At 39.8% G+C, this 17001-nt stretch overlaps 1 protein-coding gene across 1 annotated transcript; it reads right to left on the reverse strand.

Annotated features, from left to right (window-relative positions):
• Window positions 1-499: 499 nt before the first annotated feature.
• On the reverse strand, window positions 500-16418 carry PWP2 (PWP2 small subunit processome component). Its single transcript, XM_039552718.1, has 21 exons — window positions 16309-16418; window positions 16094-16206; window positions 15324-15418; window positions 14854-14953; window positions 14216-14359; window positions 13659-13794; window positions 13007-13227; window positions 12400-12543; window positions 11571-11641; window positions 10736-10872; window positions 9542-9690; window positions 8774-8921; window positions 7640-7790; window positions 7105-7285; window positions 6019-6166; window positions 4996-5104; window positions 4639-4704; window positions 4278-4496; window positions 3024-3174; window positions 1874-1948; window positions 500-1726 (listed from the first exon to the last, which is right to left on the reverse strand). Exons 1-21 carry the CDS (start codon window positions 16324-16326, stop codon window positions 1576-1578), a joined length of 2727 nt encoding a protein of 908 aa, XP_039408652.1. The 5' UTR covers window positions 16327-16418; the 3' UTR covers window positions 500-1575.
• Window positions 16419-17001: the final 583 nt, after the last annotated feature.

The raw sequence follows: 17001 nt of genomic DNA on the forward strand, positions 1-17001 counted from the left end.
TAACTGAGGGTAAAAAGATAACGGTGCGGAAATAATGGGGGAGAATAAGCAAGCTGGCAGACGGTACAAAACTGGGAGGAGCTGCTGGGTCCTTCGAGGGCAGGGAGTGCCTGCAGAGAGCCCTTGATAAATTTACAGAGATGGGCAATGACCAACTGTATGAATGAAGTTCATTGGAAAAGTGCTGAATTCTGGTCCTAGGACCGGGCAATCCTGGATGTACAGGCAGGATGGGGAATGAAAGGCTGTAAAGAAAGATATTAAACTATCAGAGAGTATCCAAAGGAGGGCAATGAAGATGGTGAACGACCTTGAGGGGAAGCCGTGTGAGGAGCAGCTGAGGGTACTTGATCTGTTCAGCCTGGAGGAGACTGAGGGGAGACCTCACTGTAGTTACCTTTAATATTTATACCTCTCTTCTATTCCAACAGTCAAAAGCGACCAGAAGACAAATCCAGAATAACAGAATATGCTGATAAAATACATTCTGGATCATTGGTAATATTTGCAGTATCTTCAATATTTAATATTTATACCTCTCTTCTATTCCAACAGTCAAAAGTGACCAGAAGACAAATCCAGAATAACAGAATATGCTGATAAAATACATTCTGGATCATTGGTAATATTTGCAGTATCTTCATTAACAAAGCCCTTTCAACACATGGCTTGAAAGTATTACAAGGACAGACACAATTCTTTGTATTCACAACCCAGCTCTTATTAGCCAGTTCTTCCATCAATTCACAAAAACAAAGGGAATCAAAAGTTTCAGGTTTTAATGTGTTAAAAAGCAACATTTTAAAAAAGAAAGGGCTTTAAAAAAACCCAAAACAACAAAAAAACCCAAAAGACCCCAAACCAAATAAACCACCACATTTGTAACACATTCTCTTACAGTTTAAGTTACATTATTGAGTTGGTAATGTCCAAACAAATTTTCACTACAATATCTCAAGGCTGTCAATCAAACCTCTACAAAAGTTGTAAAGCCCAGTAAATTTTGTCCCGTAGTCATTGCTACGGGTCTAACATTTATCATTATTGAAACCTCATCACATCTGGGAGTCACAGAACTAAGCAAAGAGTGTTCCAGAAATATGTACCTATTAAATCCAAGTAAAACAACATTTAAAACAAGTTAAGAGCAGTACATTTCCAATTCAGAAAATATTTTTATCCTTTTTAAAATTCAGAGTCCAATATAGGACAAGCCTGCACTACAAAATTCACAATACTTAATGTACAAGGCATTTTTAATAAAGAATTAATCCAGTCATACTTCCAACTTCACTAAGAACACTTTTTTGTTTTCTTATCTGAAATCAGGAATTATTTAAAAAAAAAATCAGTTAATCAAGAAATCAATGCTGTCAAGTTTACAGCCAAAGGGTACACGAAATAGGCAAAAAGTGCCATCCATGGCATATCCCACATTTCCATCGCTACCTCCCATGTAACTCCATCCCACTGTTAGGAACTGATGCCACTATGAGGGCCACTCATTCTCAGTGAATACCACTGCATAAAATACTGTCTGAGGTTTTCACCCTCTCAAAAAGAGTAATTAGGAACTCAATTATCCTTATGAGCTTCTTGCATAAGATAATCACTGTCAGAATCCAATTCTTCTTCATCTCCTGGTGTTTCCTCTGCTGGACGTTTCATGCCGCGCTGTTGAGAAATGGCCAGCGCGTATTTGATGTTGTAGATATTCCATTCACAGCTGTAAAAATAAATAGGAACACGTTGTTTACCTCCTGAAATAAAAACACCTCTAAAAGAAGTCTGTCTCGGAAGTTTTAACAGCACACTATCATCCCCCACATCACACCAGGTTTTTGATTGAGCTTTCAAATATAACAATACATACAGTTTTGAAACATCTTCAAAGTGACGCTGGATGCTCTTCTGAAGGAACTGTATCACAGGGAGCAGCTTCACTGACCTTGGATGGAGAAAACATGCAATTTGCAGTGCAATTCAGATTTACATATGGAGATCTAGAACTTTTCAATACTTTCAAGATTTTAACAAGCACACATTAACTTCAATGCAAACTTTTTAATACTAAATAAACAGAAGTTCTTTCCTTTTGACTCTACCCTCAATGATTATACTCAATACAAGCAATATACTGTGAAAACTGTATTTTTTCTAATGACAAACTCCATATTGAAGAGCTAATTCTACTTCCTGTAGCAATGACAGTTCCTTCCAGATACTACAATACTTTCTGAACAAGGGAGAGTTTGTTCTAAATGCTCCTCCTCTACTTTAGCAGCAACAAAAGGAGAGAATTCATTCCAGTCATTTCAGTAACTAAAACATTATACCCACATTGAAGCAAGGGAAGAGTTACAATGCACTGTTTTTTAAATTGCAGGACTTCTTCTCAGATTTCCTCTCACTTAGCCCATTGTAAATTTGTAAATTTGCCTGCTTTTTCTCCTGAAAGTCTAAAAATTCCTTATTATGGGTGGGCTGAATAGAATTCACAGACCAGGCCCATGTAGTTCTAAAGTACTCTGTAGGAAGGCAGAGTACTACCAGCTAAGAGTGCATGCTATAATCACAAGCTAAGTCTGTGAAAATGCAATCAGTACCTGCATGTTACCTTTCAGTTACATTTAAGATGAATAATTGTTTAAAAACACAATTACCAAAATCCTACTATCACTCTTGTAATCTTTATACATTTATTGGCTAAGCAACTTAGGCAAAGTTTTATCTGTTATATTTGAAAAATGTTTCTGCAATGTATCTTTGTATCTTGGATACAAATCCAATAATGTATCCCAATTCTGTCATACACACTTTCAAGAATCTTTTTAGACCTTTAAGATCAAGTCCAAACTGTAACTTTTACCATTAGTACAGAAGTTGTAAAACTGAAGTAGTTCTAATTGTTGTGTATGCATTATTTAGAATGTCACTAAATGTTAAGTAAAAGTCTTAAACTAAAAGGTTTTTATTTTAATTTCAAAATCCTTGTCAGCATTTTCACTTTCATGGGATCTCACCTTGTTTTCAGCTTCTGTCCATGCAGCATGAGCAACTTATGAGCCCAAATAAGGTAGAACTCCAAGTGACAAGAGGTCTCAAATGCAGAGGCCAGGAACTCCAGTAACTTCTCCACATACAGGTCTGGCAGTGATGAGCAGACAACATCAACTGTGCAAAAAGGTAAAAAAAAGCCCATAAACATTCAATAGAGTTGAGTTATTATTTGGAATAACATGAAAGAGACCACAGGAAAGCATAAGGGGAAGGAGAAGAAAGCTGTATCTTGGCAAGTAGTGGATATTTAGTGCTGTATTTCAGGGTACAGCACCACAATCTCTAAGGGGACAAATCTTCCTTCTTTGAACCTTCCAAACACTACTGTATTTAAATGCAAGAAACTGACTCCTCCCTCTCCAAGTTCTTCCTCTGAGCAGAGTACTCCCCCCAGCAGCTCTCCTTCAAAACTTTTACTTCCACCCTTTCTTCCTCTTTCAGTGTAAAAGATTGTATTGTTGCTGCTCCTTACTTCAGCCAAATTGCTGTATTCAGTGGAACTAGTTATGCACAACAATCAGAGGCAGTAAATGATACTTGAAAAGACAGCAAAGTCACCTGCCCACACAGGAAGTGTCTGAATGCCATTAGCAACTGCACAGCACAAAGAAACACAATTTAGAAGCATTCAGAATAACCTCACATATAACTAAATGACCTCCTTATATATAATCCACTCTCATAAACAGCTTTGGTTTAACAAACAGGCACACAATCATCCTGCTAACAGTGGATTAAACAGCCTCTCCTCAGTTGTACTCTGGCCCTCCAATCATTTCCCAAGCCCTCCACCAGATGCTCTGAATATCAATGTCTTTTCTTGTGCTGTCAATGCCAGAACTAGGCACAGTAGTCCTGATGTGGTGCCACAAGTGCTCAACAGACAAGATTCATGACTTTCCTCAAACTAATGACTACATCCTTGATACTGGTTAATGTTCTTAATCACACAGGCACAGTGCTTACTCATGTTAAACTTGCTGTGCCCCTCCAACATCTGCTGCTTCCGAGAACTGACATCCAAAAACTTTGCCTGCACATCTAGGCCTGATCAAATTCCATGCTGAGAAGTCACTAAATGAGCATGAAGTAGACTGGTAAAATTGAAACATCAATTAACACTAAAAAACCTACCTTTACACCTCAACTTATTTTAGTTTGCACATGTCTGCTTACAGCTAGCTCAGCCCAGTTTCATGGGAGATCCACCCACTCACCTTCACTGCTAGGGACAGCCTCTATGACCTCCTGAATTAATTTCTTTTCATTCAGCTTGAAGGCCATGACGATAGCCATAGTGTACTCCTTCTGACTCAGTGTTTTGTGTATATTGCTGGGTGTGACATCAATGTCCAGCTCAAAAGGATCAAAAATTAGCCCAGAGTCCAGTGAATAGAGCAGGAGACCCTCTGTGGTGGTGGCTGCCCAGCTTCGTCCTAGAAGAGAAATAACAATATTTAACAACAAAGATGACTTTTCTAGAATGGAAACAGAAGAGTAATGATAATCCTCCAATGCTCTATGCTTTTGCTTGTTTTAGATGGAATAAAAAATCCTAAATAAATTGTTGATACTAACCTGTAGGACAGAATCTCACACAAGTCACCCTTATTTCTGGTTTAAAGTGTCGATAGCTCATGTCACCTAAAAGAGAAGTTTAGAAGTGATTTAACATATTCACCACAAGTTCACAGTCTAGTTATCAACTATGATGTCACCAATAAATAATGCGCAGCATGGTAAAATCTGGCAGAATTAAAGACTGGGTAAGGAAGGGACAGTCCATGTCCAAGAGATCCTACAGCTTAAGTGGTGAGGCTGAATTTTGTAATCGTGATGTTAAAACTGAGCTCAACAAGTCAAACCCTTCTTGTCTACGTTAAGGGTTTTGATCTACATAAAACTAGAAACAAGAGAGCAAAGCCAAAGCCATACCTCTTTTTACTCCAGGAAGAGGGATGGCAACACCTTCGTCACCTCCACCCCCTTCATCAATCAGAGCCATGCTGCCAAATTCAGTCATTTTTCTCCGATCTAAGTACTCCTAGAAAAACATGCAAGTTCCATTCACTGCACTGAATCTCTTCTCACATGGCAGAGCTCAGCTCAGGCTTTGGTTTCACATTATTATAACAACTGTATTCTGTGTCAGATGCATTGTTTGCTTCCTCAGCTGCAGCCCTGCTCTTTCAGCCCTTCAGGTTCCATACCTGCACTGTGCTAATTCAAGGGCTGTGTGGCCAGAACACTGCAAATGAGATTTTAGGGACCTCACAATGTAAATTAGATTTTAGGGGCCCTCATTTCAAAAACCCATCCCCTCCAGGGTTCTTTTTCAGCTGGCTCTCTCTCTTTCAAGCCAGATGCTGAGCTACAGTAACTCACAAACCACTGCTGACAAAGAAGCGTACTTGGAACCACAGTCAAATACAGCCCGATACAAACACTGGAACAATCATCGTTCCCAGGTAAGGGGACGTTGAAAAGGGTTACTGGAATGTTTTTCCTTCTGATGCTTTTCATCATTCACTTTACTCTTGAAGGAATTTAATTTGGCATTTGGCAATATTCAGAAACAGAGTTTGTAAAGCTCAGTGATGTTGTTCCATGCCCACAAAAAAAATCCTTCATTTCTCTGCTAACACAAACTGACACCAGGGGAATTAGCTTAGTACAAAATGTTGATAATTTAAATTTTCACTTCCATTTTAAGTCTAGTGCCAACTAACTTAGTATGCCTGAGAGTTCTGCCCATTCAACACAAGCACACTGCAAATCTGGCAAGAGTTTCAGGAATTAATTCTGTTCCAAGACGAGTATTTCCTTCTCTCTCTCCTGCACAAAAATAAGCCCATTCTTAAAAAACCATTCATGAATCACACTTAATGAGATGTTATACCAAAACCAAAGTCTTGTGGGGGTGGGGAAACGAAAAAAAAGACTCCTGTGCTCACATACCTCCATTGCATCTAAAGAATAGTTGCATGAAATTTCAAATTTTTTCATAAGAATCTGTTCCTTGACATTATATATACAGACAAATTTTGACAATCCACCTGCCAGAATAGATTGACCATCTGCTGAGTAGCACAGAGTTGTAAAAGATCTGGTAAAGAAAAAGAGAAAGCAGTTAATTTCACTGTCACAATCGAGCTAGAAGACATGAGTACAGTGTGAAGACTCAGAACCACTCCATGGAAAAAGTGGAGATCTTCATTCACATAGTATGTGCTTTACACACAAATTTACTACAAAGCATTTGGTGCTTTACTATGAATCACAAACAATTTAGAACTTCTACAGCTTTTTGAAGCTGAATCCATACTTCTGATTCTAAGTCCCAGCTCAATGAATGAATTCTCAAACTACACCCTACACAACACTCTGGACAGCCAGGAGAGCTACAGTAAAACCAGTGCCATGGCATGTTTGAAAGAGATGGTTGAGAGCTCATCACCAAAAAAACCCTTATTTTTTCCAAAAAGTCATTGTTTCTTTTTTTTTTGTTTGTTTTTTTGAGTGGAAGCAATACAGGCAAAAAAAAAAAGGGAAAAGAGAAGAATGAAACATTTCTCTAATACACTTTTTGACAGTACACAAATTCAACTTGCCTTTAAACATTACTTCACATGCATAGCAACAGGTAATAAACCCCCTACTTTAATTACTTTTTTCAAAAAACATAATTGTTTCTACACACTAATGGTTACATACTAGTATTTCTGTAGGAAGCTATCTACTTAAAAACCTACCCCTAGCAAATTGACAACTTGGCCTGAGAAGCTTAATATCATGTTGGCAACCCAAGTTCATAACTGATGAGAAAGAACACGTGCTCAGAGTGATGCTGATCAGTGAGAGAACACAGCAAACTACAAAAGGGAGGCATCTAGGTGTCAGGCAGTCTTTTCAAATCCAGCATCAGAATCAAAATATCTCAACAGCAGATGCACTCTGAAATCTTCACGTTGAAAACAAATGGAAAAACAATTCAAAAGCAACCCAGTGTGGCACCCCCTTGTCACTGCAGCCCCCTGTACGTACTTGCCCTTGGCTGCCTGCTTGGCAGTTATTTTATCCAGCTCCTTCCTCCCCATCTGGAGATCGTGCCTGCCCTCAATGGAGCCAGTCTGTGCTGCATTTTCATGATCCCAGAATGTTATCTGGCCATTCAAAGCAGCAACTGCGAGCTCCTTGCCATCAGGACGGAAGGCAACAACAAGAACTGCAAAGAATTTAATAGTAACAGTTAAAAATGCAGTCAGATACTTTTCTAAGAAAATACCCTTAAATTTTTCTAGGATCTTATCTCAACCATTAGAAAAAATTTAAGAGTAACAAGTATGACTGCACTTTTTCTCCTGGACAACATACAAATGTTTAGCTAATTATAAAGCTGAGGTAGAATTAAATAAAAATATTTACTGCACTGTTGAACAAGTCCTAGAGTGAAGTATCTCAACTACAGATTTTCATTTCCAAGAATGAGTCTGTCTGTATTTGACATGTTCTGTTGTTATTAACATATTTTACATAATATTTTTATATTTGATAAAAGACAAGAAATGAAACAGATTACCATCTGAGTTCATTATTAGTGTCTCCTTAGTTCTCCAGCTGTCCAACATATCCCATAACTTGACAGTCTTATCCCAAGAGGCACTGGCTAGAACACACTTCATTGGGTTAAAGGACAAGCTGCTGATGGGACCCTCATGACCTGCTAAGACCTAAGAAGAGAAGCAAAAATAACCTGGAATTAGGTGGAAGAAACTGTTATCTGTGTGGTCTGCATTCAGTAAACTCCAGATATAGCCATTAAACCATGCTTGAGATCACTTTTGGACACAGGGCATGATACACGCCAGTGATTCTCAACTTCTAAAAAAATTCCCTGCAGTGCTACCACTACATAAGCATCTACAACCACTCCTATGTGCACACTTTAGGAATGCAGTGTGCCATTTTCCTCCCTCCTTTCAAAACAATCAGACCAACTGTGAAAAATCAAGTCATTGCTCTGAGAATTCAGTATCTCTTGCAGTTGATAACACTTCAGAAAAAAAAAAAAAAGACTGAGAATAAGAGTAACAGATTTTCATTTCATGGAGCTCCTGCTCCTCAAAAAAAAAAATATCAAGGAAAGAAACTACACTCAAAACTCTGGAGATCCAGTCAAGTATACCCTGAGTTACTGAAGTGACCTGTATTGCATGGCTGTGCCAAATTAAGTAAGTGAATCACTGAGCTCTTCTACTTGTACAAGATGTACAGGAATGCTTAAGAATTGAAAAATCATGGCCCTGCTGTGCTGCAGCAAAACCCTCCATGAAATCTGCATCAGTCTTAATACAGCAACTACAATTTCTTCATTACCTGCAGAAAACATGTAGAAAAGAACATCTCTGAACAAGGAGGGAAAGACTCTCATGCCCATGTGTTAGCTCAGCAATATCGGTGTTACTTCATCACTAGAAAGAGCTCATTACTCAAAAAATTTAAAAACTACTTCCTACACAAATTCAGGGTGATCTCCATGCAATAAATTTAAAAAAAAAAAAATGCTGAGAGCAACACAGTGTAGCTTATTTTTGAATGTAACAAAACACTTCATGTTATAATGAAACCCTCGAAACTAATCCCAAACTTGCTGAGTATCACCACACTCCACACTGTGTTAAATTCAAGCCCTCCCAACACAGTGGGTCCTTACATCTAGCAGCCTCCCACTCTGCATTGACCAGATGAATATTTCAAAGGAATCCTGGGAACCAGCTGCCACAATCTCGCCACTGGAGTCCACAGCTAAACAGGAGAACTGACTTGGTCGTGGGGACGTAAAGGTACGGAAATTCCGGTACCTGTTGAAGAGGTGAAAAAAAATTATGAGAACATTTTAAGTAGATTTAAATGTGTGTTTAACAAGTGTATTTAAAAAATGAGTTCATTTGTTTTGTAAAGATTTGTAAGTCTTTACAAAATATTCTTTGTATAAAATTAGATGTGATGACTCAGCATAATTACAAGATCCAAAAGAAGTATGAAAAACTCTGCAGAAACAGAAGACAGAAATACTCAGAGGAGCTTTCTTCTATTAAATAGCACATGTCAGTGGTTTAGAAAAATGGGCTTGTTAACACACCCAATTCTGTGCACAGCTGTATTATACTGCAGGAAGTATTGTTAGGCAAGTGCCTTCTCCCCATGTGAGCAGAGCCAGACAACGACCTTCCTGGATTTCCAGCTTCTCTGAGGAAAGTTTCTCCAGGATTTTCTTCACAGAAACTGGATGGAGTAACAGCATTCCTAATTATATCTAATATAATATCTAAATTGAAATCAAAGGCTGAATCAAAAACCAGTAAGGCAGTGTTCATGTTTACGCAACTTCAAGCAAGCAATCAGCAGTTTGCTGTGTTTTGGGGGCAGTGTGAAAGCTGAGGACTAAATGAGACACAAAAGCTTTCATGTAAAGAGCTACCTGTGCAGATCAAAGGCACGCACTGTTCCATCAAGGGAAGCACTCAGAACAACATAACCAGTGGAAGTGAAGGTTACAGCAGTTACTCCACTGTTGTGTTCTGTAAAGGTGACAAAACAAAAGCTGCTTGAAGTGTTCCACACTTTCACCTGCAAAGACAGACAAGGAAAGACTTCTTAGAATCTCCATCAGCAAAGAGAGAAAACAAGGGTAAGGCAGCAGCAGCGTAAGAACTCTACAACAGCATAAAAGACTTTCAATAATATCAGTCAAGAGGCCACAGCTTATCCTTAAGCCTCTTAAGACACATTTGCAACATAAAAATCTAAGTGGAGATAGACACAAATGAAGTTGAAACAAAGTTAATTTTCAAGGAAAGTAACACTTGGTGAGCATCTGGAGCTTCCAGGCTTGTACTCCCAGGGCTAAGACAAGTGTCAAATTCAAAACCAACTCCAAAGCTGCTACAGAAGTTACAATTGAGACAGTATTTCAGGTGGGGTTTTTTCCTGATCAAATACCTTATGCATTTAACTTTCTGCAGTTTAAGGCTTCTGGGGTTTGGCCAATTTTCAATCTGAATGGCAAAAGCCATGAACTGGCAGATCTTTTTATGACATTCAAAAGTTTTGATTGGAAATCAGCTACTACTGTTGTCCCACTTATGTGCCAAGACATTGTGGCAAAACATCTTTTAAAATAGAAGTACCTGTACACACAGCCTATTATTTCAATGCAAGTCATTCATGAGAAGTTAATTTTTCTTTAAAATAACAAGCTTTTGGAATGGTACATTAAACAAAAAAATTGCACTTTTATGAATAATTTGAAATTAATTTCATATCAAAACCAATTATTAAAAGGGCAAGAAGTTGGGTGGCTGAAGTTCATTCATCCCAAAATATCATGGAATCATAAATAAATTAACACTTAATGAATTAGATATTTTTGGTTTTATGGTGACTGGACCTATAATAATTAAAAAACTATCTGCTAGAAAGTGTAAATGATGCAATTTGTAGACAGAGGTAATAACAAAGCAAAATGCTCTAGAGAGAAAAATCAAAACATTTAAGGGACGAGAGAATAAAAATTTTTGACTTTGTAGTAACAGAGCTTTCTACACAGAATGGAAAGTCAAGCTGCTTAGTACATTACTAAAAGTTCATTTTCCAGCAATATTCTCTCACTTACTTTCCCATCCTCCCCTCCAGTTACTATGTACTGTCCATCTGGAGAATATGCCAAGGAAACCATGCTGTTGAAATGGCCCTGCTGCTTCAGCACGTAGGACTCGCTCTGCCATTCCCACACCAGGAGCTGCCCCAAACCTGTAACCACAGCAGGATTTACCACAATCATGAACACAATGACCCTGCAAATGCAAGCCACAAAACACATAATGGCAAGCAATGTTAAAAAAAACCAAAGGCTGATGCAGACAGGTTGAATTCTGTACCTTTCTGTCCTAATAAGAGCTTTTTTCTTTATAATGTCAAGGCAATTTCCTCGACAATTTCCTTCAGGAGCTGTTACTTGGAATAATGTTTTTAGTGCTACAACAGCAACGCTACCAACCAGCTGATAAATGAGCTGGAAAGAAAAGCAGGGCTGCATATAAGGGTGAAATTTTGGGTTTCATGCAAAGCATTATGGACAGGGTGGGAATGCAGAACATCCAGGCAGGTTTGTAAAATGCCACATGCAACAAGCAGCAAAGGAAGAGAGAACAGCCTAGAATGAAAGCAGAAATCAACTACAAGGGATCTGGGCTTTCCCCTAACTCTGTTAGAGCCTTTTTATATGAAATATGTATTTTTTCCTGTACCAACAAACTACCTTCCTGAATCATCAGAATTCTGTGAGGAGAGATTGATAAGTGATACTTGCTTTACTGTACCTAGACACCACAGATATGAGATTATAAATTATTTAATGTTCGGAGTCAAGACAAGCAAGAGGGTTTTGGGCCTCATGCCCACCACATTCCTCATTTTTCCATGAATACAGACTAAAAACATTGACTAACCTGAGCATCCAAACGCAATCCAGTCACCAGTGCAGTTGATAGAAATAGAAGCTATCCTTTGGTCTGAAATACTAAAGTAAGAGGATTATCCAATAAACAAACTTGTGTTTTTATGTCTTGTGTCATAACACTTGAAGTTTAATACCTATTAACTCTATTCAAGCAAGTTGTTTGATTGTTTCACTGAACTTCTGTAACACCATAAAATCAAAAACCATGAAGTTCTTTCCTTTGTTCCACTCCAAACCATCAAACATTCCTTACTCAGAATGAAGGCAGAGGATCTGCATCCTAAAGATGTACTTGCCAACAGAGAGTAAAACTCCCCAGTTTAAGAAAATAAAATACTTTTGTATATGGAAATTGTTTAGCTGGCATCCTACAGCTAAGGAAAAGAATTCTGATTTGATTTCTCAACTTAGACACAATTTACAGATAATTTTACATATGCAGACCTTTCCATAATTATATGGAATATAAAAATATTTTCTACAAAGAAGCTGAAAATATTAAAGTCCACAGAGTTAAAGAAATCTATAGCCAACAACCAGAAACTCCTGAGTAGTTTCCTTATTCAGACCTCACTTTTCCAAAATAACCTATAGAGTGGAATTATATGGTATTTATTGCATACATTTATGATTCTACCTCTCCAGAAATTACAGTATTAAACAGATAGTCATGTTTTAAGATTTTTATGCTCTCTTTATTCATCCTTCACTGCTCAGCGTGATGTGTTCTCAGTCAAACAAACAAGAACCCTCCCCAAAAAAACTTACTCCCTTCCCCCCCAAACCAAACCAAAACCAGTGACAACCCCATACCCCACCTCAAGGAGTGGATCAGATTGAAATCTGGAAGCTCGTGGAGGTGAAAGATTCCAGAGGCAAATCCAGTGACTAAAAGATGTGTTTTCTTGTGATATGCTGCAGCTGTCAGGTTATTAAAATCTCCCTCCTTATTGAAAAAATACCTGGCATGCAAGAAATAAGAAAGAAGCAAGGTGAATGTTAAAGGAAATTATGTTGTTAGAGCTGCATCTCCAAGCAGCTCACCAAAGAGGCTGATGAGCTACCTTTGTGCCATCTTCTGAAGTCAACTGGCAAGAAATCAAAGCCTCCAGACTTAGAAAGGGTACTGTAATAAAGATCCCATTTACACTTTTTGAGTTCCAAACACTAACACGCCATGAGCCAGTATTTCTTATATCATTAAAATTACACTTGTTATTCTGAAGGTGAAAGGTACTGCCCTTCATATAATCAAAGGTAAGACAGACAGGAGTTCTACCAGTACTGCTTAAAACGGGATCTGCAGTGAATTTCTAAATCCTGGGCAATTTTATACTGCTTTGAATAAGTTATAACAGATGAAAAAAAAAGCCCAGTACAATAAAACCCATTACAACTTTGACTTGATAGCTGAAAACCACTTACTTCGCAACACGTGAATATTTAACTTTATTTCTAGTCTCTTGTTCACTTGGATCAGCTTTCCCATGAATTTCTTCACCCTTTGGCTCTTCAAGCAGCTCTTCATCATCTTCTGCTGCCTTCTTTTCCTTTGCTGCATCTTTAGGGGGCATTGGCTTCAAACCATCCAGCTCAGTGTCACACTGCCACACACACAGAGCTGCATCCTGGCTAATTGTGTACAGCTAGAATACAAACACACAAATTATTATTGTCCAATACCTGCTCTCTGTGCTCTGCAAAAATATGAATATGGACGTGCATCAGGATAATACATTACTTAGTCCTCTGGAATCTGAGGTGCTTTGAACTGGAAATTTAACTTGTCCTGAGAACTGGTGAATTATTTTACCTGCCCTCAGAAAAATTTTGCAAGGACCAAAGGCAACTTGATTACCAGTCAGCATTACAGCTAAGCTAAATAATTTTTTCATATTTAAAGCTATAATGTTTTAGAGGAGCAAATTTAAACACAAAATTATGGCAGAGCCACTATCAAGAGACACTTCTGTATTTTCTAAATTCTGAGATATTGTCAAAATAGCCATCTACAGATAAGATTCTGCTTCAACTATTTTAATATTCAAATTCAAGCATGTTGTGTAATTATCCATACATCTAGGCTGTTCTCTTCAAAAAAGCAGGCTACTATGACATCCTTATGGCCTCCAAGAGAGTAGTAGATCAAGTTTGCCCATCGTTCTGCTCCAAACACCCACGTAGACATGTCCTTGCTCCCCACTGCAAAGCACCTGCCAAAGAAAAGCCAATTCCAATTAGAACACTGGATTGCAAAACTCTTCACTGGGTGGAGAATGTTCTGAGCTCAAATTCACCAGTCACCACTTTCATTTGACAAACATCAGAGTTGTAAGCTGAGGGTGGTGACTGTAGCCAAGGTAGACGAGGGTTAAACACATTCAAAATGTCAACCATGCTCACATTCCTAAGGTATACTCCTTTTATGAATTAATATGCATTTTCAAGCAAGAATACAGTGTTGATCCCCAACACATGCATATTTTATACTTTCTGGTCTGCCTGATTATATTTTTTAATTAGAGACAGGATTTTTAAGCTAGTAAAATACTTCAGAGGAAAGAGAATGGGACTGCAACATGCCTGCAAATATTAACATGTGCAGGTAGACAATGCTTCAATTTAACAACTCACTTGGAATCATCAGTCCAGTCAATACAAGTGGTTTCATCATATGGGCCATAGTAGGTTTTGTCCAGAACAAATGCATTGAATTCTCGTTTCTTCCCAGGAGCATGGTACAGGTAAGCAAGATTGTCTTTTGTAACCACAAATTTCCTGGCATAAGGGGGGGAAAAAACATCATTGCACACAAAGCTGATAAAGCAAACAACTGTTCAGTAAAGACTACAATATAATGAAACAAAACAATAATAAAAAGGTTCCTGTGCTACTGAAACAATAAAAATGGATTGCTTTCGAATGAAAAACAAAGTATTTGCAGATTGATATTATCCCCCAACTTAAGCATTATAAAAGAGAAAACCTTCAGTAAAAATCACTGAAGTTTAATAATGAAATTCTTATTCTCCAAGTCTCAAAACAGAAGGAAAAGTTCAAACACTCAAACCAGGATATTCTATTTCCAAGGCTTTGCTTTCCTTCTTTTCTTCCCCCATCGATTTTAGAAAGCAACTCTGATAAGCTTGAAATCTCCCCTCATCCACGAATAGGAAACATTCACAGATTGGTTACAGGGTGTCTTCATAATCACAAGTAATTTATGGGGCAATTCCTGCTATTTTGTCATAAAGAATGCACTCTTCACTTACTTGCCATCAGGGGAAAAGCTGACACTGTGAACTGGCTTGTGAAAATAAAACTGATGTATCACACATTTCCCAATCAAACTCACAAGCAAGGCAGCTCCCTCTGTAAGGGCAGAAAAAAAAGGATCATGAGAATAATTGTGTTCCCAAAGAAATCATAATCCTAGCATGCTTAGTTTCTTTCCTTAAAGGGGAAGCACCTCCTCAGAAACTTTTCAAGACAGTGTGCTTAATATTATTAAAACAAAAAAATACAATCCAAATGATGAGACACTAAATTCTGTAAACAAGTTATTTTTCAGTTCTGTAAATAAGGATATCTTCCCCAAAAATTCTAACGTAAGTAATTTTTAAAGCAGACCACCTCTAATTTTGTGTTAGGGTTGAACACCTAGCAATTCAGATTTCCCCCACTCAAGGCTGCATTTTTACTGAATTCTTTCACAAAACAAAAGTCTCCTTTGTGCTAGTACCTTCATCAATTAGAATGGCAAGGCTTCCATCTGGAGAGATCCCCACACACACAATATTGAGCCGTGTAGCCAATGGCAACGTCTCACACTTGTTACTGCAACAAAACCACAGAACAGTAAAATGGGGACAGGGATGTAGGAAGAACATCTTCGGTATCAATGAAATATGGTTTGATGTCTTTGTTAAAAACTACATACAATTTGGATGTAAAACCCCCATAACTTTCTTTAGCTGTCACAATCCCATCAACACCAGCTACGTGGGTTGTTCTGTGCAGGGCCAGGAGCTGGACTCGATGGTCACCAGGGGTCCCTTCCAGTTCAGGATGGTCTGTGATTAAATGTAAGAGACAGGCTCCTGACTGGAATACAGGCACGGGGAGCAGCAATCACAACTCTGGCACACGGGAAAGGCTGATGATGCTCTGAGCTTTGTTACACACAAGACAGAAGGACGCAGGCAATCCACACAACTGACCAAACACAAACCTATTTTCTCCCTTTTTTTTTTTTTCCTCTGAAATACAGCTTTACATAATTCCTCTGCTATTCTCCATATAGATGTACCCGCACAACACCGTGACAGGAATTCCACTAGGCAGGCTTCTACCTTTAAACGCTAAGGCAGACGCTTTCCAGGACTTTTTGGAAGGCCGAGCATCCCACAGAGCCCCACGGGTCGGGCTCCACAATCTCCTCAGAGCTTTATTCCCCCCAGAGCCCCGCGCCGGCAGCGCCAGCCCCTTCCCCGCCCCTCGCCGCTCTCTCACTTCTTGAGGTCGAAGAGGGAGATCCTGTTGCCGACGGGGCTGAGCAGGGAGTTGCCATCGCGGGTGAAGCTGAGGTTGCCGCGGCGGTACACGGTGCCCAGCAGGCCGGAGAACTGCGGGGGCAGGAAGGGGCAGGGTTAGAGGGGCTGGGGAGATGGGGAGGTGAGGGGGAGATGATGGTGGGGGTGGGGGGCGGGCCCCCGCCCCGCGCTCACCCGGTACGCGAAGCGCATGGCGGCCGCACGTGGGCAGCGGGGCCGCGGAACTGCGGCGCTGAGGGGCGGGCGCCGGGCCGGGAGCCGCACATGGGCCGGGATCCGCACATGCGCCGGGGATGAGGGCAGGGCCGGAGGGGAGGGGAGAGAAGGGGAGGGAAGGGAGCGGAGCTGGTGCCGCCGTAGAGCGTCAGCCCCGCGGGGTGGCCCTGCTGTGAGTCCCCTTCCCCATGCACGGGCCCGCCGCCACCGCCGCCAGCCGCTCCCGGCCCTCCGCAGCACCCGCTACGAGCCAGGGGAACTGTGGTTCTTTTTAGTAAATATATTACGGTATTTATGCTTTTTAGTAAATGCCTTGGGCTGACTGCGGGAGCTGGGCCTGTTTAGTCTGGAGAAGAGAGGGCTGAGAGAAAATCTCATCAATCCTTACAAATATCTCCCAGGCGGGTGTCAGAGGATGGTGCCAGACTCTGTTCAGTGGTGCCCAGTATCAGAATGAGGAGCAATGGCTGTAAAATAAAACACAAGGAATTTCACTTCAACATGAGGAAGAATTTCATTATACTGAGAGTGGCAGAGCTCTGAAACAGCTGCCCAGTGAGGTCGTGGAGTCTCCCTCTCTGGAGACATTCCAAACCCACCTGGACGTGTCCTTGTGTCACTGCTCCAGGTGACCCTGCCTTGGCAGGGGGT

The sequence above is a fragment of the Corvus cornix genome, chromosome 1 (genome assembly GCF_000738735.6).
Source record: "Corvus cornix cornix isolate S_Up_H32 chromosome 1, ASM73873v5, whole genome shotgun sequence".
NCBI lineage: Eukaryota > Metazoa > Chordata > Aves > Passeriformes > Corvidae > Corvus > Corvus cornix.

Coding starts and splice junctions, on each gene's coding strand:
- PWP2 (XM_039552718.1), bottom strand. Junction 12,544..13,006: donor AAATATTCACGTGTTGCGAA/GTAAGTGGTTTT, acceptor CTTGCATGCCAG/GTATTTTTTCAATAAGGAGG. Junction 7,286..7,639: donor ACTAATAATGAACTCAGATG/GTAATCTGTTTC, acceptor AATTCTTTGCAG/TTCTTGTTGTTGCCTTCCGT.